Here is a 22,134-nt window from a genome sequence, read left to right on the forward strand (position 1 = left end):
AAGCAATCTGTCACAGAGGAAGAAGACGAAGGAAAAGAGACGAGAGAGCAAGAAGAAGGAAGGAAGTTTCTCTTAATTCATCAATGCCTTGTTAATGGCAGAAAAACAAAACATATACCTCACTCTGATTGGCACAGTTCTCGGAGGCTAACAAACTTAGGCCAAAATTGGTTACAACCATATTGTGAAAATAAACAAATAAAAGAAAGGAAATAATGAAAATTGGCTGCTCCTCAGCTTCCCCAAACGACATGTCGTCTAGGCTTCATGTGATATAGTCTGTCATCCAGATGGGTGGTCTTCTGGTGCGACTTGGGCTTTTTGTGTCTTGGGCTGGACTCTGCTCGCCTAAATCCAACTCTGGGTTAACTTCCGCTTTACTGGTGCTCTCATGTAGTGAGACTGGTGAGTCCATTGGCATGGGCCAAGTTGTATCACAGTGCCCTGTCCACTTAATAGAAAATAAGATCCAAACCTAAGACTGATCATGCAAACTCTGCATACACAGATATATATATATACATATATATATATATAAATGTATGTACATATATATATGTATGCGTGCCATTTTATATACTTGTGTGGCCATTGAAGCTAGCTAGCTAGCTGCTATGTATTTTAGTCCTTTTCGTGTTTTAGTACTTCTGTGTTTCGTCATTGTTTGCTTTGCTTTTCTACACTAACAATATCAATATATGTTTGTTTCATGAAACATATATTGATTTTTCACGTTTGCAATAAATCCAAACACATTTGAACTTAGCATTAGGAACATGCTTTTGTTAACATATCTGCAGGATTCTTAGAAGTGTGAATCTTTATCACTCTGACCACTACATCTTTAATGATATCTCTAATAAAATGCAACCTCACATCAATATGTTTCATTCTTTTATAAAATAACTTTATTCTTACACAGTTGAAAAGCACTCTAGCTATCACAAAACACCTCAATTGTTTTCTGTTCAATACCCAACTCACTTATCAATCCTCTGATCCACAAAGCTTCCTTTATTGCTTCTGTTACAACAATATATTCAGCTTCTGTTGTTGAAAGAGCAACTATATGCTACAAAGTTGTTTTCCAACTTATCGTGTTCCCAAACAGACAAAACACATAACCAGTGAGAGATCTCTTTTTATCTAAGTCCCCTGCATAATCAAAATCCACATATCCTTTAGCACAATCTTCACCAGACACTGCCCGAACAATGTTGTTTGGCACCAACGATACTAAGCACAATTTTATTAGTGATGGTACTTAGCACTGTCGATGTCCTTGGACATTTTTATTAGATATAATTTATGTTTCATTCATTTTGAACTTAAAAGCTAGGTGATCTTTAAGTAAATCATGCCATTGCTATCAATGTTTAAATATTTTATTGAGAGAACTAGACTGGCATTTTTGTGTTTTCTTTACAAAGATACTTTATTGATTAAAAAATTCTATATTAATACCCCGTTGTCACTTTATTAGCTGAAATTCTAAGCAATCTCAGCGGTCAATCTATAATAGTAATTATTTTACCATTAGAGTGTAAATTATAGTTGTGAGGGGACAAAAATTACTTGCCTCATTTGTATCGACTAAATAAAGGTAAAAAAATCACTTTTAGCCATTAAATGCAACAAAAATCATTTTCTGAGGCAAGGAGGGGCACCATTTAGAAAATATTGTTACGGTCAAACTACATTTTTCTGTTTATGTTTGTGTCAGACTAACTAAAGGGATGTTAATCTTTCTGAAAATTATGGGGTTATTCTTTTGCAATAAAACTCAAAAAAAAATTTAAACTCGAGTTATAATTTTATTTAAGTTCATATTTTTTTTATAAAATTTGAGTTTGAACTCGAGTTTGAACTTGAGTTTGAACTCAAGTTTGAGGCTAAACTCGAGTTCAAATTTTTCCTTCAACTCGAACTCAAGTTAATGAACAATATTTTTTCTATTCTTAAAAATGTCATAACTTTTTCGTTTTAATTCTGATTAAGATGATTTTTTTTCTATGTATTCACAACGAAAAGATGAATAAAACCTCATCCATATACCCTATTAAAATTTTTCATCACCATTAAGTTTTTATTAAAATACTATCTAAATACAAATTTAAGTTTTGACCCGTCCAAACACAAGGGTCCGTTTAGTTCGTTGATTCGAGTTTTTAATTCAAATTGAGATGTGACTTCATGTGAGAGCTTTTTATTATAGAAAAAAAAAGTTAGATGTGACTGTTTCTGAGAGCTTTTTACTGTAACAAAACTCGAATTCTAAATTTGAATCAGTGAAATAAACGGGGACTAAAAAAGATTCTCAATTCAAATCATAACTCAAATGTGCACATCCAAACACAAACTCAAGTTGCAACTTCAACTCAAGTTATAACTTAAACTCAACTCAAGATCATCACTTAAATCACCCTAACTCAAAAATACAAAAGAACAACCCCTAAAATTTTCTGAAAACTAAACGTCTTTTTTTTAATAAGTTTAACTAAACGCTTTTCACAAAAGATTTTTTGTTAACGGTAAGGGTGGCAATTTATGTTAGTAGGTCGTGTTTGTATCAACTTGTTTATTAATCGTGTTAGAAAACATCAACTCAAACATGACATCTTTATTAAACGTGTTAAAAATGTTAATCCAAACATGACTAATTTATTAATCGTGTTAATTAACCCGTTTAAATTAATATATTAAATAAATAATTAATATAATAATAACTTATTTAACATGGTCAATACAAGTTTAACATATTTATTAGTCAATTTATCTTTTATTTTAAGAAAAATAAATGAATTTTACCTACAAATATTAAAATTAACATTATTTGTATTTAATATATCATATAAACTTTCATATTATATTACATATCATTAGATTGCAGATGACACATAGTTAATCGTGTCAATTCGTGTCACTTCGTGTTAGGAGGTCAACCCTAACCCAACCCATTTATTAATCGTCTTAATCGGGTCAACCCAATTATGACCTAAACTCATTTATAGTAAACCTAAATCCGCTAATTTCGTGTGGGTTTCGAGTCATGTCGTCATGTCACTATCCGGATTGCCATCCCTAGTTAATGAGATGTTTACGTAATTTAGGTGAAAAATAAACAGTCTATGTGTAAAACGTCCTATCATGTTTTTGTCATGTCCTATAACTTTCATGATTGTTTCACAACTTAAACATGTGAGAGTAAAATATTGTAATAAAAAAATAAATTTAAATTTTTTAAGAAAAAATATTGTAACAATAGAAATTGAATAGTGAAAAGAATTAGGTATTAATTTTAACTTTTTTACTCTTAACATAAACATCTTACATAATTTTTTATTTACCCTTTATATCATTTTTTTCTTATAAAAAAATAAACTATTAATATATCTCTATTTTTGCCAGCAAATTTATATTTTAATCTATTTATTCTGTATTTTTTAATCTGATGTAATTTAATTTAATCAGATATAACGGTTCAAAATTAGCCATATATAAATATGTAGGGAGTTATTTTAGTAGGACTATAAAAAATAAACTATTATTAAATCTTTATTTTTAGCGAGTAAATTTATATTAAAATTTATCTATTTTGTATTTAATTTAATTAAATTTAACAATTAAAAATTAACTCTAACTAGAGGGAGGTCTGAGGTTCCACCCATGGGGGAAACCACTGTCGAGATTTGATGCTATCTCTGTGTTCTGTTTTGTTTTTTTTTCATTTTTTTTTGTTTTTTCTTTCCCAGATTTTAGCCGTTACAATGCTTACCACATTTCAAAATTCCCTATAAGACTCTCTTCTATTGACCCCCTTTCTCTTTTGAAAAAGCAATATTTGTTGCACCGTACGTTCAAAGATATCCCCCACGTAAACGTGCATAGGACGTTTGGTTCAAACTATGATGTAGAATTATTTTTATTTTATGTGAGTTTTTTGTAAGAAAAGAATACTGTAGCGAGTTACGAACTATGATTCGAATCATGACACGAATTCTCTTTCCAACTTTTGTCATCTCTCTCTTTCTCTCTCTCTATATATATGTATATATATATATATATATTTATATATAACATGCGTGTGTGTGTGAGTGTCTCGTTTGTATTAAGTGTTCGGTTCTCAAAAGGAACCACGTTACATTTGATCTTTGGATTCTACAGTTTCCCACATGCAAACAAGGTGCTCAGAGAAGAACAGTTCACGTTCATGCATAATTGCGTATCCCTAATGAAGCCTAGCCATGAAAACGGCTTGAAAGATGAAGAAAACATTACTACAAAGAAGAAAAAAGGAGAAAGAAGAAGAAGAAAAAGATTAAAAGAAGTAGAGAAGTTTCAAGATGAAAATCATATTTCTGAAGTGTTTTCTCATGGTTCTTATAGTAAGAGTAAAACATTCCACAGAAGACCTGGATATGGCCAACTGGGAACAAAGTGCATGGTTAAAGCCAATCACTTCCTTGCAGAGATAACAGGTTGAAATAGAGTTCAAAAAGATATAGCTGAAAAACTTACTCTGATAAAAGATATAGAGTTCAAAAAGTTAATTCTTGTTTTGGCTGATTTCAGGTTGAAATAGTCCCTAAAGTCATATCCAACTTGGTGAAGTAAAACAAAGAGAGCAACTTGATTGGTAGAGACTTCCTGTTTTTGATGGAGGAGAAAACCTTTACACAGCTGGGCTTCTGTCCTTTACTTCAAAAGTTTTTGAAATAAGTTTGGATGCCAATGAGGATGATCATCAGGAGACAAACAATAAGAGGTAACACATTTGACCAAATGATTAAAAAAAAAAAAAAGAAAAGTAAAGGGAAGTTTGGTTTAAGTATTGGATTTGTGTGAATTTTGGCCAGGAAAAGAGAATTTGAAGTGAAAGTGAAGTTTGCGGCTACTACTTGTATGGACCAATTGCGCGACTTGCTCGCTGGGAAACAAGTTGATACCCCTCAAAAAGCGCTTAGCATAATTGATATAGTCCTAAAAGAACTCACGGCTCAGAGGTTCAACTTATCTGTTTTTTTTTTTCTTCTTTTTAAAGCATTTTTTTAGTTTTAATTTCCTTAAAGGGTCTTTTAAGGTTAGTGTAATTCAATCTGGTTGTTTAGGTACATAAACAGTTGGAAGATTTCTGTATTCTCCTTGCATTAAGAAACCGCAGCAGGTTGGCGGTGGCTTGCAATCTTGGAGAGGATTCTACCGGAGTATAAGACCTACTCAGATGGGATTGTCACTCAATATTGGTGGGACTTTTCTAGACTTGAGATTTTTGTATCATTTTAGTGGCTTTAGTATCATCCATTTATAATTTTATTACCAAATTTGACTATGTGTACATGTTTTTCTTTTGTTCATTTTCAAATGCTCATGTGGCATCAACTGCTTTCACAGAACCACTCCCAGTGATTGATTTTGTTGACCGAATTTTGGATAAGGTAATACAATCGGTATCAAATAGTACTTTTTGTACATTCAGATCGTGTCGTGTTTAGTCACATAGCTGAGTTTCTGCAGGTTAAGAAGGCCCTTAGAGGTGTCAAAGTTGAAGTCACGCATCGAGAGAATTTTCATAGCAAATACCAGATTTCAGGGTTGACATCACAACCTACTAGAGAGCTTGTGTATGTTTTAAATCAGAAATTGGCTTTCTTTTTCTTTTTCCTATCAGATGATTGAGTTTCTTGTGTATTCTTCTTATCCTTTCTTTTACTTTACAGGTTCCCAGTTGATGAGAAAATGACCACGAAATCGGTTGTCGATTACTTCTAAGAGATGTATGAATACACCATTCAATATTCTCATCTACCTTGCCTGCAAGTTGGAAACCAAGGTGAACCATTTGCCAATGGAGGTAGGGACTTGTCAACAAAATTTCAATGTCTAGGGACTTGTCAACAAAATTTCAATGTGTTTCTGTTTTTAGCAATCAAATCAAGCTTCTTTTCTTGTGAATTTTTCTTGTGATTCTTGTTTCCAGGCTTGCAAGAGAGTTGAAGGATAGAGATACACAAAAGAACTTTTTTTCTTTTTTTTTTGCTAAAAGATACACAAAAGAACTTAATGAAAAGCAGCTTACTTCTCTGCTCAAAGTTTCATGCCAAAGACCCCATGAACAAGAATCTGATATTTTACTGGTTCATGTATCCTTCAAATAAGCAGCTCCATAAACTGTTATTCCACTGCTTGATAGTATTATAAGTAAACAATTTTAATATTTGAGCACCAATTCGAAAGTTAATTATCTAGTGTTTTGCAGACAATTCACCAAAATTCCTATGGGGAAGATCCCTTTGCAAAAGAGTTTGGTATTCAAATAGACACCGACGGAGCTTGTGCCTGTCGAGGCAAGGGTCCTTCCGGATCCATGGGTAATTATTATCTTCAGGATCCATTTTTCTATTTCATTCCATATTTCAACCTTATATATTGTGACAAACCGTTTATAATAGCTGCAGTATCATGACAATGGAAAAGAGAGAATTTTTGCCAAGACTTGGCCAAGTGGAATATGATGAACAAGGTTTGTCAAGGATTTCAAAATAGAAGTTATTGAATTTCAAAACCAGGGTTTCATGTTAATGTGTCTAAATAAAATAAAATAAATTATTACTTTTCCCATAAAATTCAGACACTGTAAGATATTGGGCTTGTATCAACTTCACAAGAAGCATCCAAGAGAGCACCGCTCAGGATTTCTGTCGACAATTGGTTCAAATGTGCCAAATCTCCAGGATGGTAAAAGCTGTCTTGTGTCATAATATTTGTAATTGTATATAAAGCCATCTTTACAAGTTACCTATGTTCGGATCTAATAACATTGACATTTGTTCTCAGGAATTTAGCCGTGATCCCATGATACCGATATATTCAGCCAGGCCTGATCAGGTAAAGAAGGCCCTAAAATATGTATGTTATGCTGCTGCAAATCAACTTGAAGGGAAAGATTTTGAGTTGCTTAATGGCTCTTTATATGGTATGCAAATTTCTATAAAAGTTTTGTGCAATCTGAATATGATTACGACAAGTACAAGTGGTTTCTCTCTTGTTTCAAATGCTTTATCACAATGACATTTAGAACTTGAGCTCAAACTATAATGTAGTTGAAAGAAATACTTGTAAAGAATTTCACTATTTAGGGTCTCTTTGGCAGAGCTTATTGGAAGCTTTTTTTTGGCCTTATTTGGCAGAAATACTTGTAAAACATCTCTTTGCTCGTATTTGCATAAATCATTTAGTAACAAGTTAATGTTAACTAATCTTTAAGATACCACTGGAGGTGGTCACATAGCGACAAGGGATGATCGCTCTAGGGCTCTCTCTCGCATTCGAGGTTCGATTCTTGATGTTTGCACTTAGTCCACTAAAAAAGTGAGGTTGTGTGTTTGACGCACATGAACCTCTCGGAATTATTGACAGATTGGTCCCTTTTTGTCCCACTTGTAGTCCCTTGAGTGAGGCTGTGAGAACATCACTGATCCCTTTTCTATTATTCAGCGATAACTAGTCTTAGAGTGTTTATATGATTTTTTTTTCATTGTCAGAGCTGAAATTCAGTGTAAGCAAACTATTATGTATTTCTGCAGTACTTTCATTTAAGAAGGCCACTGGACAAAAAAAAAAAAGGGATAATCTTTTACAGGTGCTCCAGGGTAAAAGTCAAAATTCCATACTCAAAATAAGGCCGTACAGATCACTAATGTTGAAGGTTTTCTGATTGTGTATAGGGATGGTGTGAGTGAGGGACATTCGCAAGGTCTGTTTATTGACTTAAAATTATATTTGTTTCAAAAATGCCCTTTGTCTAGGCATGTGCATCACTAGAACCTACTTACCAGCCTCCGGTCAAATTCATTGTGGTCCAAAAAAGGCACCACACCAAACACTTTGCAAGCAATCACAGTGACAGAAGTAGCAGTGACAAGAGTGGGAATATCTTACCCGATAATAATTCTGTTAAAGTTAACATTTTGACCCCTTTCATTTTACTAATTTGAGTTTTCAATTTCAATTTTGTTACAGTTAAAAACTCTCATAAAAAATCACATCTAATTTTTTTATTCAGTAAAAAACTCTCACATAAAATCACTTCTTAACTCAATAGTCTTAAACTTATTTATATTAAATTTCAAATTTAAAAATCTCTAGCTTTTAGAAGATTTTTTGGTATTATGTAACTTGCGGGATTCTGTAGTTGTAATTTGTATTTATATGGGATCTATTAATGGTCCTATTTATTGGTGAATTTAATCTTTTCTCCTAGTCCATAAATGTCCGCACATTTTCAAAACACTTTTAAGATCACGTTCATTTCACTAATTCGAGTTTAGAATTCAATTTTTGTTACAATAAAAAGCTCTCAGAAACAGTTACATTTAATTTTTTTTACTACAGTAAAAAAACTAGTAAAAAAACTCTCACATAAAATCACATCTCAAATCGAATTAAAAAGTCAAATCAAGGAACTTTTTTTTTTATTCTCTTCTTTCTTTCATTTTCTTCTTTAGTTTTTAATAGCGAGGATATAAATATGTCCAAGTTATTGAAGATACATTTTTTCCCGGGAGAAATTAAACAAATAAGTTTAGTAACCACAAATTATTGGTTCTGATGATTATTATCGCTCTGATGATTATTATCGCATTCCAGCTTGGTGTGATAATGCAATTTCCGTCTAGTTTTAAAAGTTCTAATTACTTTGAATTTCCCAAATGCAGGTACAGTGGTGGATTCTAAGATGTGTCATCCTACTGAGTTTGCCTTCTACATGTGCAGTCATGCAGGTCAACGATACTCCATTCTAAAGTATTTCAAAAAGAAGAAAAAGAAAAAAAAAAGTGCTACGAAATAGAAAAGAAGTTTTCTTGTGAAGAGTTGCATATTGAGCACATTCTTACAGTGAAAATTGGCATTGGCAGCCGGCAGGGGACAAGCCGACCTGCTCATTACCGCGTTCTGTGGGACGAGAACAATTTCAGCGCCGATGAGATCCAATCTCGTACTAACAACTTGTGGTACATGTAAAAATTATAGTTCTTATGTCACTGAGATCAGTTGTATCTTCTTTACTATCTATGCATGTGATCAACAAGACCAATATTTACCGAGAACCATACAAAAACAGAGAAGCAAACACAGAAATTTACTTGGTTCAGGCTCTGAGAACCCCACATCTAAGGTGCAGGAGAAACCCTCCTAACAAATCCACTATCAGTCGAATAACAATTACACACTCGAAGATCTCTCACAAAACCACTCACACAGAGAATTACAAAACTTTTGACCCAGCCTTCCCCAAATCCTTTCAGTTTCTCTCTCTTTCTACTTTCTCTCACCAGAATTCAATCCCAAAAGTAAAGACTACGTAAGTGCAGTTTTTTTTCAAATGAATAATAATCTCTCAATTACACGGCTTATTTATATTCTAAATAAACTAAGCTAAACTAAGGATTAATCAGAGTTAGACTTCTAACCACTCATAATTAGCCAGTTGTCCAGTTAGTTATAATAGAATAGGTTGCAGTTCTAATCTATTACTAACCAACTTGCATAAATAAAAATAAGTCATAACAAGATAGAGTTAATTCCTTAACAAACTCCACCTTAATTCTGATTTGATAATGGAATTGTTTAAGAGGCCTGCGAATCACTAAAACAATCAAGTTGGCAACATGTTGAGCAAGCTTAAACCTTGCTCAAACTTACTCACATGAATGTCCTTAGTTAGCATATCTACTGGGTTAACCAAAGTTGATATCTTCTCAACTTTGATTGTCTCTTGTGCAATTATATCTCTCACAAAGTGCAATCTAACATTTATGTGTTTCGTTCTCTCATGAAATACAAGATTTTTTGACAGGTGTATTGCACTCTGTAAGTCACAATAAACCTCAGCAGTATGCTCCTTGATTCCTAATTCTTTAGTGATTCCTTGAAGCCATATAGCTTCAGTCAATGCCACGTACTCTGCTTATGTCGTTAATAAGGCCACAATGTGTTGAAGATTCCACTTTTAACTTATCACATTTCTTCCAAAAGTGAACACATACCCTGAAACTGACCTTCTCTTGTCCATATTTGCAGCATAATCTGAGTCACAGTAACCCATTATCACAGCTCCACCTTCTTTCCTTGATTTGTACACCAAACCAACATCAGAGGAGCCTTTCAAGTATCTAAGGAGGCACTTAACAACATTCTAATGCTCCTTTGAAGGATTACTCATAAATCTGCTCACAAGGCAAACCTCATATGCAATAACTGGTCGAGTGCCAATCATAACTGTTAGGTCCGTTTTTGTCGCTGGTGTCACAGACAGTGTTATAACACTTTATTGTAACACTGTTTTAAAAGAAAATATGAAATTAAACTAGCAAAACAGCAATGCAGGAAAATAATACATAAACATAAAGGACACAGAAAAATGATATCGCAGTTCGGTGCGCACACCTACTCTGTGGGGCCACGCCCAGACAGTGAACAATCCACTAAGATCAAAGGCTTTACAAACACCAATCGGACTTATACACCCAAAGACTCCCTCCTTGATGTTGTCACCACCGTGTCAAATCTTCTTAATGATATTGTCCAGCGAGCACCACTCGTCTTCAAAACTGCATGATGAAATCCCTTCGGCTGGCAGTGCGCTTTCTCCCGAAAGCTTCTAATCCTTCTCCCGAAAGACGATCTTCAATCAACACTCAAAGGCTCATTAATCACAAACTTTCTCTTCTGCAAATATTCTCTATAAGAGCACCCCTCATATAGGCAGCCTTGAATTGCTTTAAAATCACAAAAACATAAAAGCCCAATATTCTCACTTCCAAGGCTACGAAACTCACGTACACCCATATGCTATATATATAACAATAATTCATGTGTAATCTAGGTCAAGCGCCAATTCAATCCTTTTTCAAATCAATCTGATAGCCAATTTTAAATCCTTCTTAATAGGCTAGATTTAGTTTGCACACACACATATTACCTATAAAGCACATACAGTATATACTACTTTGGCACCAAGATCAATACCATTTACACTCCAAATTAAGTATATCCAAGATATCTATTCAAATCTCTTCAAATAAATTATGCAGCAAATCATTTTTCCATATGAGCACATTTTCTCGAACAAATCTGCAAATCTCCTAATTTGAATATGTCAATCAAATCTTCCAAATCTTCTCTGAAATGTCCTTCCAAATATTGATTTCCATCAACAAAATCATTCCAAATTTGGAGCAATTAGCAACTAAAATCACCTCAAAATCTGAATCTACATCAATCATGAACTTGACCATGTTTTTAAATTTTGTACAACCCAATTCCAAAACATGCCAACTAATAAAATCCTAACAATAACATACATTAAGCTCCCTACAACATTCGAGTAAGGGGACATACTTCATGTAGGCAGCTTGATCTTCTGGCAGTTCACCTTTCACTCACTTGAGTTCGATATGAATTGGAGTTGGAATTTGTTGACGAATCTGTCAAGATTCGTTAACTCATATTCTTAGGGAAATAATTTACTGATTTACCGAGTTAATGCATGCTGTGATTGATAGGATAATTGGCTGTAATTACAGAAATCAATTTTGATTCTTTTGTAATTAAAAGTTTCGTAGTTTAGGTTGTATACTAAAATAGCTCAATACTCCATGTACTCTATACATAGTTGTAAGTTTTTTTTTAAAATAAAATTAATCGAAACATTTGTGTTCATGGTATCAGAGCAACACACGACTTTCCGCTGAGAGAAAATAAAATCACTGCCATTTTAGCCTTTAATCACCCCAAAAAATGTCAAAAATCTCATAAACCGGCAACAATACCACAAATGTCAACCCAAACCCTGCCAACGAATCTGATTCAACTCAAATTTCACAGCCACAAACAGGTGAATACCAAAACCTGCAACCCTCATTTAAACTCAATGGCCAAAATTACCTAGTGTGGTTCCAAATAGTTAGAACCTTCCTTAAAAGAAAAGGCAAGTTGAGTCATTTGACAGGTCCCATATCGACGGATGATGATCCAAAGTTTGAGGCTTGAGATTTAAAAGACTCGTCAATCATGACATGGCTTTGGAATTCGATGCAGCCCGAGATTAGTGGCAACCTTATGCTCCTGCCCACGTCAAAAGACATCTGGGATACTGTAAAGCAGCCTTATTCAAAGATTCATGATGCAACCTTGGTCTATGAAATTAAGACAAAAATTCGTGCAACCAAGCAAGGTACTCTCTCGGTCACTGCTTATTCTAACAAAATGAAAAATTTGTGGATTGAACTCGATTACTACCAAAACTTTAAGATGAAATGCAGCAAATATGTTGTAATGACGTTGAAATATTTACCAAGAATCATACAAGAACAGAGAAGCAACCACAGGGATTTACTTGGTTCAGGCTCTAAGAACCCTACATCCAAGGTGCAGGAGAAACCCTCCTAGCAAATCCACTATCAGATGAAGAACAATGACACACTCGAAGATCTCTTACAAAACCACTTACACAGAGAATTACAAAGCTTTTGACCCAGCTTTTCCCAAATCGTCTCAGTTTCCCTCTCTACTTTCTCTCGCCAGAATTCAATCCCAAAAGTAAAGAGTACATAAGTGATTTAGCCCCGTTCATTTCGCTGATTCGAGTTTAGAATTCGAGTTTTGCTACAGTAAAAAGCTCTCACAAACAATCAAATCTAACTTTTTTGCTACAGTAAAAAGCTCTCACATAAAATCACATCTCAACTCGAATTAAAAACTCGAATCAGCGAACTAAACGGGCCCTTAGTCTTTTCTTGAATGAATAATAATCTCTCTGTTACACAGCTTATTTATATTTAAAATAAACTAAGCTAAACTAAGCACTAATCAGAGTTAGACTTCTAACCACTCATGGTTAGCCAGCTGTCAAGTTAGTTACAACATGATAGGCTACAGTCCTGATATATTACTAATCAACTTGCATAATTAAAAATAAGTCATAAAAAGATAGATTTAATTCCTTAACAATGCATTTATTTATTTTTAATGATTGGATTGGATTGGATTTTTTAATATTAATCATATGCAATGATGGAGATGGAGTACTTGGGATCAGCAGAATTCTAAAACTACGGAACCAACTGGTTTCACACCGGGGGAACAACATCCGGAGCAACAACCCCAACCGTTTGGAAGATATCTTGAGAAAAGGTTTTAGCACAGGGGATCAAAAATGTGATCAATATCACGAAGAAGAAAGAGATACCGTCTATACCCATATAAAAATGGATGTTTTCATAAGCAAGCCATTGAAGGCTTTCCACAAATTGACATTTGGCTGTAGAAGGATTGAATTGTATCCAAGGAATAAGGGGATACAAAAAAGTAATAAGAGAAGCACACAGACCAATCAATCGTATCGATCGTATTCTTGAATTTGGAATGAAAAGAGGAGTAATGCTTCCTAGTACGGGACACAGACTAAGACCACTTAGATCAAAATAGCATCTTGGCCTCCGCTAGTAGGGCTAAACAACTGGACCATTGAGTAACCACTCTGTAAGACTACTAAACGACTAGTCCGTGGGGCTAGACCATTGTTCCAAGAGGATGCATCATCACTTTCGGATCAAGATCCAGAAGAGGCTTTTGCGCCCACCTCTTCTTCAGAGATATGGAACAGAGTATGAGTGAGATGTTTCGCTATAACAAAATGTATCAAAATAATTTTATCTCTTTTTTTTTTTTTTTTAGATTAAGATGATTAAAATATGGGAAAAATTCAAAATTCCTCTCCTAATTTATTTACACCTCTTTTAACTCCTATCGAATAATTAGGATTCTATTAACTAATCGCCCTTTTTCGTTCTTCCACTTTTTCCTCTTACTAAACAAGCTCTAGACATACTATTGACTGCCAAGCAAATAATACAGACATATATATGCAGCATGTTATCCTGAAATTGGTTGGTGGTTAAGTTTTATATTTCGTTGTAGAAGTAACTGAAAGGCCTATAGATTGAACCTGAACTAATGAAGAAATTGCAGAAGCAACTCACCAAGAAGCTAAAAGAGCAGAGCACATGAAAACATGTCCAACATGGAGATTAATTAAATATATTTCTGACGTGAAAGCACCAAATAAGTAAGGATATGAACAATTAAAAATGTAAAAATCAAGTGCTAATTTCGCACCTAGCTACAACATTCATAACGTGTAGAATTTCACATCACCCTACCTCAAATTTCAACAAAGAAAAAAAAGTTATTACACTTGTAGTCTCTGAATCATAAGTATTTTTCACTTTAGAACCTAAGAAAATTTAAATTATTATTTTTTGGGTTAATCCCAAAAATGTTCTGACATTTTTCTATCAATCTTATTTTAGTCCGGAACGCTTTTGAAACATATTAAACTTATCTTTGACTTGTTAGTTTGTTTTAATTTTAACCGTTTTCACCAGTTAAGTATGAAAAACAAAACAACATAAGAGTGATATTCACTTAGCAAAGTTTTATTTTACCTTTTGCATCAAAATCATGTGTGTGTTCCGTGTTCAATCAACAAAATGCTATTTTTCATCAACATCGTGTACATATTAAATCTTATTTTTAATATTTAACTGATGAAAATGACAAATTGAAAAAAATTGATTGATCAAGGATAAGTTTGCAAAGTCTAAAAGTTAGGAATTAAAGTAAGATTGAGAATAAAGTTTAGGATTATTTGTAACATTAACCCTTATTATTTAAAGACAAAATTCTTCAAAAATTTCTACCAGCTCTAATCCTCACTACTTAAATCATCGAGAAATTTGGACCAAAAGGAGCACGAAAAAACCACCTCCACACAAACATTATAAATTCAATTATGGAGGTCATACGTCTTTTCAGTTTGATTTTTTTTTTTTTTTTTCATAAGGGTTTCAGTTTGATTTTGGTTGTATAATTATTACAAGGAACGATATACTTGTTAGTTAAACATCAGTAATTAACCGGTTACAAACCGGTCAACTTTTCCTTTTATCCTCTTATCCCTTAAAAACCTCTCCACTCACACTGACCATTTGATTAAATCACGACGATTAAAATAATCAGTGAACGGTTTTGAGATTATTCTAGTGAAAATGACTGAATTTAGATTTGTATTTCTTATTTTTTATTAATAGTCTTTTAACTAATATAATTATTTAATTAAAACATATATTAATTAATAGTAAGAAATAAAAATTTAAACTCACACGTATTTCTATTAATATACGAAGAAAATAATAAAAAAAATATTTAAGACGCCACTATTAATTAAACAAATATTTAACACAAAGAGTGTACTATAACATTATTGGAATTTGGAAACACAAGGGATGTTAAGGTCTCACTATCAAACTCATAGTCATAGCCTTTTTTTGGCTACACTCTATATCGCCCGAAACATTGGAAAAGCTGCCACAGTCAACTAGACAATGAGTCAAGCTTCAACCCTTAAAAGCCAAGCAGTTGACAAATTTACGGTTTAGGTTAAATGAGGGCCTAAGCCATTTATGCGTTTCTTTCTTCATTCATTTCCCTTTGACAACTCTAGTCTATTCATTTTTTCTTTCCAAATTTTGAATTTTTCCATTTTTTTAAACGCCAAATCAAATAGATAAATAAGGAAATTTTTTTAATAGTATTTTTTACTTTTAATCGTTAAATTTGTATTAAATATTTCTATTTTGTATTTTTTTTAATTTTATATGATTTTAATAAGATGTAATAATTAGAAATCAAATCTTACCAATAAAAAGGCATACTAAAAAACTTCGTTATTTGCCCCAAAACTCAACATAAAAATATAATCTTTATCTTTTAGAATATGAACGCTCTAATGTATTTGATATTTTTCTTTCGCTTCACCAATATTCATAGGCATTACAAGCGAAATTCAATGATTTCCGATACATGAATTCTTTTGTTCAGATTACTATTACCATATTTTTATTTAATGAAAAAGATTGATAGGAAGAGAAGTTCAATCATTTAGGATTTATTACAATAATTTTTCTCTCCACCGAATGGTGTAGTGGTAAGGATACATTTATTAGGTCTCCTTTACTTATTTTCTGAGAGTTCAATACTCCGTACTCGCGCGTTATTGTCCTGCCCTTTGTGAAAAATTAAACGGGCACCCGTGGGCCCCACAAGATGGAGGGGAGTAAAAACTGATTAGATGCTCAGTAGGAGACTAGTTTAGGCCCTTTTCATATACTCGGTAGTCCCCGGGATTACTTTTATAACTGAAGAGGCTAGGAGATATGAAGTGCACCATCAGATCCTTTTTTTGAGTAGCAAAAAAAAAAAATTACAACAAATTTCTCACAATTAAGATCTTTATAAAATATGTTCGCGATGTTCAAATATTCGTTCCATCGTGCAAAGAATATTATTTTAGAAAATTCTTTCAATTAGAATCTTAACAAAAAATAAATAAATATCACATAAAGAATGAGGGTTGTTGAATAATTAAATAAAAAATTATTTTATTAGCTCCTCCATATAGCGACATGAGAGTTAAAGGAGAGATTATTAATTTAAAAATTTTCTAAGGGCTTTTTAGTTTTTTTTTTTTTTATTAACAATTAGAATTTTCAAAAATATAAGAACTTTTAAGTTATATTACCTTCACATATAATAGAATTGCCAATACATTATTATGTTACGTGCTATGTACTGATTATGTATCAATTTTCATTAAAAGTAGGTACTGTAATTTCAAGTACGACATGATAACACGATATGAAAATGATACGAGATAAATAAATTTGGGCACACGTTTATTAATTAGGACGTTAATGGGTTGACACGAATAATACGAAAATAAATAGGTAGGAGTTGGGCTAGTCCGCTTAACACGGTTAATACGTTTATATATGATAATCTACTAGTATCATATATATTTGGTATTTAGATAATTTTTGTATGTGGTAATTATTATGAAGATTTAGAGATTTTATGTTTTTGTTGTCATATGCTTGCTTGATTTAACTATAAATTATATTTAGCAGTTAATTAATAGTAGTTTAAAATATAAAATAAAATTTCACCACTTTTTGTTGATTAAAAAAATCCACCATTGTTATTAGTTGGGTCATAAATGTGTTATATTCGTATCAATCCGTCAGTCTGTTTAATAAACGTGTTCACGTGTTGTGTCATGTTACCCGTACAATAAACGTTTTATATTTGTATTTAGATTTTTAACGCATTTATTAATCGTGTTACGTTTATATTTATTCTAATCGTATCGTACTACAATTATACACGAATTCTCAACCGTAATAAAAGTCCTAGCAAAGGAAGTTTTTTATAATTTATTTATAAATTAAGAGTAACGAATGTTACGTTTTAAACATCATAGGGCCCGTTCGGTTCGCTAATTTGAGTTTTTAATTTGAGTTGAGATATGATGTTGTGTGAGAATTTTTTACCGTAACAAAACTCAAATTCTAAACTTGAATTAGAGAAAAGAACGGGTCATAAGATATATTATTAATTAATCGACCATCATATAATCTGACGTAGACATCAAACGGTCCACATCTTTCCTAGTCAGTAGGTGGGGGGCCCAGTAAGTTGATGGGTCATTCATTCATCTTGCTCCTTAATTTAAGAGGAGTCTCTGTCACAGAAAAATTGACCCGGAAGAAAAGGAGGGACAGAGAAGAAAAGAGAAATAAAATAAAATAAAAATTTAGAAAACCAAAGAGGTAATATCATTGTCGACACGTGGGAGAAAACTGATACGTGAATATGCTGCTGCTGCTGCTGCAGCTGGGTAGTGAGTAGTAGAGTAGAGGTTATTAGCTTTGCTTAGGTTCAGTCAGGAGTTTAAGGAGGTGGTCCCCAAAATAATTAAATGAAAAAATTCAAAATGTGGGGGCCACCATGCTACTGTCCCCACCCCAACTTGGCCAGGCAGCTCCGTAACGGGATCACGTGAAAATGAGGAAAAAAAGAAGAAGAAAAAGGCAACTACCAGCGATGACTTGTCGAAATGGGCCACCCGGCCACCGTTTTTCTTTTTTCTTTTTTCTTTATTAAGAATATTAATTCAGAATTTTCTATGAATTTAAAAAAAATTAAAAAAAAAGCTTGTAAAAAACTTTTAATTTTTCTAGTCTTCTTAATAAAATGAGTTGTTATTCTGTTAAGGATTTTATAAGAAAATAATAGAGTCGACCAGTTTCTTCAAATGTTATCCACGTGTATGACTATAATTACAGTGTTGATTTAAACCTCAATATTATTCATTATCGGAATTGATATATATCACAAGAAAAAATTAGTGTATAAACAAAAATTTAAAAATTTAAAAAAAAAATAGGTTATTTATACATATATCAGTAACTCCTTTATATGTCACACAACAAGTAGCCCAACATTTTCGCCCCCTTGATTGACCACTGTTTATACGGATTTGATTGAATGAATTATTTATACATATATCAGTAACTCCTTTATATGTCAAACTCAAAAAATGTTGATCAACATGGTTATGTATTTTCGCTACTTATATTTCTTATTAAAAAAAAATGAGCAAGAGTTTTATCTGTGTTGAGAATTATATCATTAGGTATGCATCAGAGAATTATGAGTTTCATGTTACTATTAGAAAATAATCCATCAATCCTGCTCATAGTGTTGAGGTGTCAATTTATGCACTCTAAAATAAAAAGGAGGAAAAAAGAAGTAATGCCACTGAGTACTGAAATACTATTAAGTGGACACATTGGCTAATCTCTAATGGCTGCTGTGTTAATCTCTAATTTTAAAATTCATTTGTTTGAATTTTGATTTTTTTAATAATATGAAGATCGAGGAGACTATTTTGAGATAATAATATGACTCGTTAGAGCCAAGAAAAGTTATTGACGCTTTTCAGTGCATTAGAAAATAAATAGGACCGGGCTTTTGTTTTCTCAATAACCATTCGTAATTACGTTTAACGATGGATAGTTTTAATTTCATTGCTTAGAGCTTAAGAGTGTATGAAATTTGAATATCTGAAAAGTGATTTAAATTGTACTTTGTAACCTAACATGGTAGCATGACATTTGAATGAGTTTCCTACGGTAGGATACACCTTAACGTAGTGTATGTTTTCTAAGGTCTAAATTTAATCAAAATCACATCAAATATAAAAAAAGTGTAAAACTGAGAGAATATTTACGGGTTCATAGTATAATCTTATCAAGGATAAAGCTCATAAATAGTCCTTAAGTTCCATCCACAATCTCACTTTAATCATTAATTTTTAAAACGACTCAAATTTAATTCCTAATTTATGAGTCTATTTTATTTTAGCCATTTTTCTCAGTTGGGCAGTAAAAAGAGAACAACATATGCATATGATGCTGACAGAAAATAACATTTTACTGATAGAACAACGAATGTGTATGTGATTCTGACACACAAAAATAAAATAATATGATGTTACTTGAATGTCATCCATATTTTGTTATGTTTTTAACATCAAACTGACAGAAAAAGACTAAAACTGATACAAAACTAATGGCATATTTAGTTCACTGATTCGAGTTTTTAATTCGAGTTGATATGTGATTTTATGTGAGCTTTTTACTGTAGTAAAAAAGTTAGATATAACTATTTTTGAGAGCTTTTTACTATAGCAAAAATCAAATTAGTGAAATGAACGAGGCCAAAAAATTAGGAGTTAAATTAAGGGAGTTTCTCTGGTAGATCCTAAAAAATAAACTACCGAAAGGTTTATGTTTTCAGTCGTCAGATTTGAATTAACAATTATCTGTTTTACATATTTTTTCAAGTTAATGTGATTTTGACTAGATCCAATTATAATAAATTGATCCTACTGATAGTGAGGTCCTTCTAGAGAAACTCCTCAAGTTTAAAATGTTTTAAAAGTTAAGCACTATAGTAAGATTAATAGTTTTTAGCATAATGTCCTCCCAAACTTATCGTGGTATAACAAATTAGCCACTAAATTTTTAATTTTGATAATTAATCCCATAAACTTGTAAAATTATTACAATGTGTCCCATTTTATTAAATTTTTTATTACATTTAGGAGATTAAAAGTTAAGAAATTAAAATGTTTATGTTTTATTTGAATTGAGACTTTGAAATTTTTCATCGAACGTCCATTTTTTGATATTAATTTAATACAATCATCGTTAAAATGAGGTACATTACAATAATTTTGCAAAATTGAGAGAATAACTTAAAAAAATTAAAAATTTAAAAGGCAAATTGTTAAAATTCAGAACCACTTGTAGAATTTACCTTTAAAGTAGTTTTTTTTTATGCCCTACCTTAAAATTGTAAAAGTGAGTAATGTTATAAGGTACTAGTAGTGATGATTAATTAATTCACTAATAAAAAGTGATCTCATATAGCGTGAGATTCACAGGTGATAGTGCTGTCATTTCTACAAAAGTGATGTACCCTAAGGAGGGGAAAAGAAAAACGGCAGATTTTACAGGAGTAGGAAATGAGGAATACTGGTGATGATCTGAGATTGAGACTGAGAGGTGAGTCACCCTTTTAAAGACAGGAAGAAGTGACAGCCACAGTGACATTAGATATCAAATGCACAGCTCTCTCATGTGACTCATCTCCTTCACTTCCCTCTCTCTCTCTCTGCTCATTATTTATATTATTAGTTACGCTGAGTGTGTAGGGTCCCCATTTGCTTATAAATGCCTTTTTTCCTCTTGTTCCCACGGCTTCGACAGACCCACATGAAAAAGCATGCAACCATTCTCTGTTGTACAAGGCGTTTTTTATGGTCTTTTGCCTTTACATTGATATATAAGCAACCTTGTTTTCACTATTCACATTTCAATTTCGACTTCACATTCATCTAATTTTAGATCATTAATGAAAGTTTCACGATGAATGTTTATGAGCGGCAATTAATGTTTTTAAGCCGTCCAACGAGATTACTGAAAAGCTCCTAAACAATTCTCTTACAATCCGTGGTATTGATATCAACATACAATCTTTATCCAATTTTGAAAAATAACTGCACGAACAAAATTTGACGGTTCAAAATTTAACGGTTAAAAAAAGAGAGACTACAAGGCTTTTTCATGGAATTCTCACGAGAGTTTGGTAATGACATCAATGATCTATCTTCTAATTTCCTGTTGCGAAAATCTCTTGTCATTCATTTTAATAATAGAATTAGTTTGATTAGTAGAAGCAATATGAATGTTTAGGTGTGGGCAGGAGAAGCAATATAAGGGTGCTCTGGGGTACCACCAAACACGTAATACGCTGAAATTATTGATGTCTGGTAGAGGGTAGCAATCTTATAGCCAAAAGAATCGAACATATCTCCCACGTAAGACCCTTGAAACTATTCCTTAATTCCCTTTATCCTTGTTTAGAAAAAGGCTCCGATATTGCTACTAGTATACTAGTCAATATACCCTTTTGCGACCACGTCAATATTTGGAGCAAAAAAAAAAAAAAAAAAAAAACGACTAAACGCTGAAAGCGTTGACTGCATAATGCATATGAACAATGCTTTACTGGACGTTGCTGACAAATAAGACACTAAAATGGAAAAAAAAAAAAAAAAAGAAAAAAAAAAGCCCTTTTTACTTCCTTTCTCCCAAGTAATAACTCATATCCTATTTGGCAATTTCCTACAAGAATTTACCTATGGAAACTTGAGATTCAAACATGATACATTATTTATCTACTTTTTTTTGTTACTTTAAATTTTTATGTCAAGTTGTTTATCTAATTATTTTTTGGTCTAAAAGAGAATTACGTGCAAATTTTTAGAGGTAAAGTGTGGAACAACCTATCCAATCTTACATGAGTAAATAGCAATGATTTTTAGCTACCACATTTCTAATTATGGAAAGTTGAATAAGAAAAAGGAGCACACTAAATTATGGGCCCCATAAAATTGATAGCTGCATGACTAGTTGGGTTTACCGCGGCCTACCAAATTAGAATATTTCTCGCTGAAAATTTTAAAGGGCAAATTTAACCATAGAAAAATTGAAATTCAAAAAGCAAGATGAAATTGTGAGAAAAAAAAAAAAATTTACAATTTATTACGATTTTATAACCCCAAGCGGATTATTGGCGTCGGCTACGGCTCATCCAACCCAAGAC

At 32.5% G+C, this 22,134-nt stretch overlaps 1 protein-coding gene and 1 pseudogene across 1 annotated transcript in view; one reads left to right on the forward strand and one right to left on the reverse strand.

The window, feature by feature from the left end:
- The first annotated feature begins 290 nt into the window (after positions 1-290).
- Positions 291-9,021, forward strand: LOC21408307 (annotated as a pseudogene).
- Positions 9,022-9,655: 634 nt separating this feature from the next.
- LOC112092089 (DELLA protein SLR1-like) overlaps positions 9,656-22,134 on the reverse strand; it is a 14,314-nt gene continuing 1,835 nt past the window's right edge. The window contains exons 2-3 of the mRNA XM_024167287.1: positions 10,047-10,161; positions 9,656-9,806 (exon numbers count right to left, since the gene is read on the reverse strand). Coding sequence (XP_024023055.1) covers positions 9,656-9,806; positions 10,047-10,161 — 266 coding nt within the window. The remainder of the gene's footprint in view (positions 9,807-10,046; positions 10,162-22,134) is intronic.

The sequence above is a fragment of the Morus notabilis genome, unplaced genomic scaffold (assembly GCF_000414095.1).
Source record: "Morus notabilis unplaced genomic scaffold, ASM41409v2 Scaffold100, whole genome shotgun sequence".
In the NCBI taxonomy this organism is placed as follows: Eukaryota; Viridiplantae; Streptophyta; class Magnoliopsida; order Rosales; family Moraceae; genus Morus; species Morus notabilis.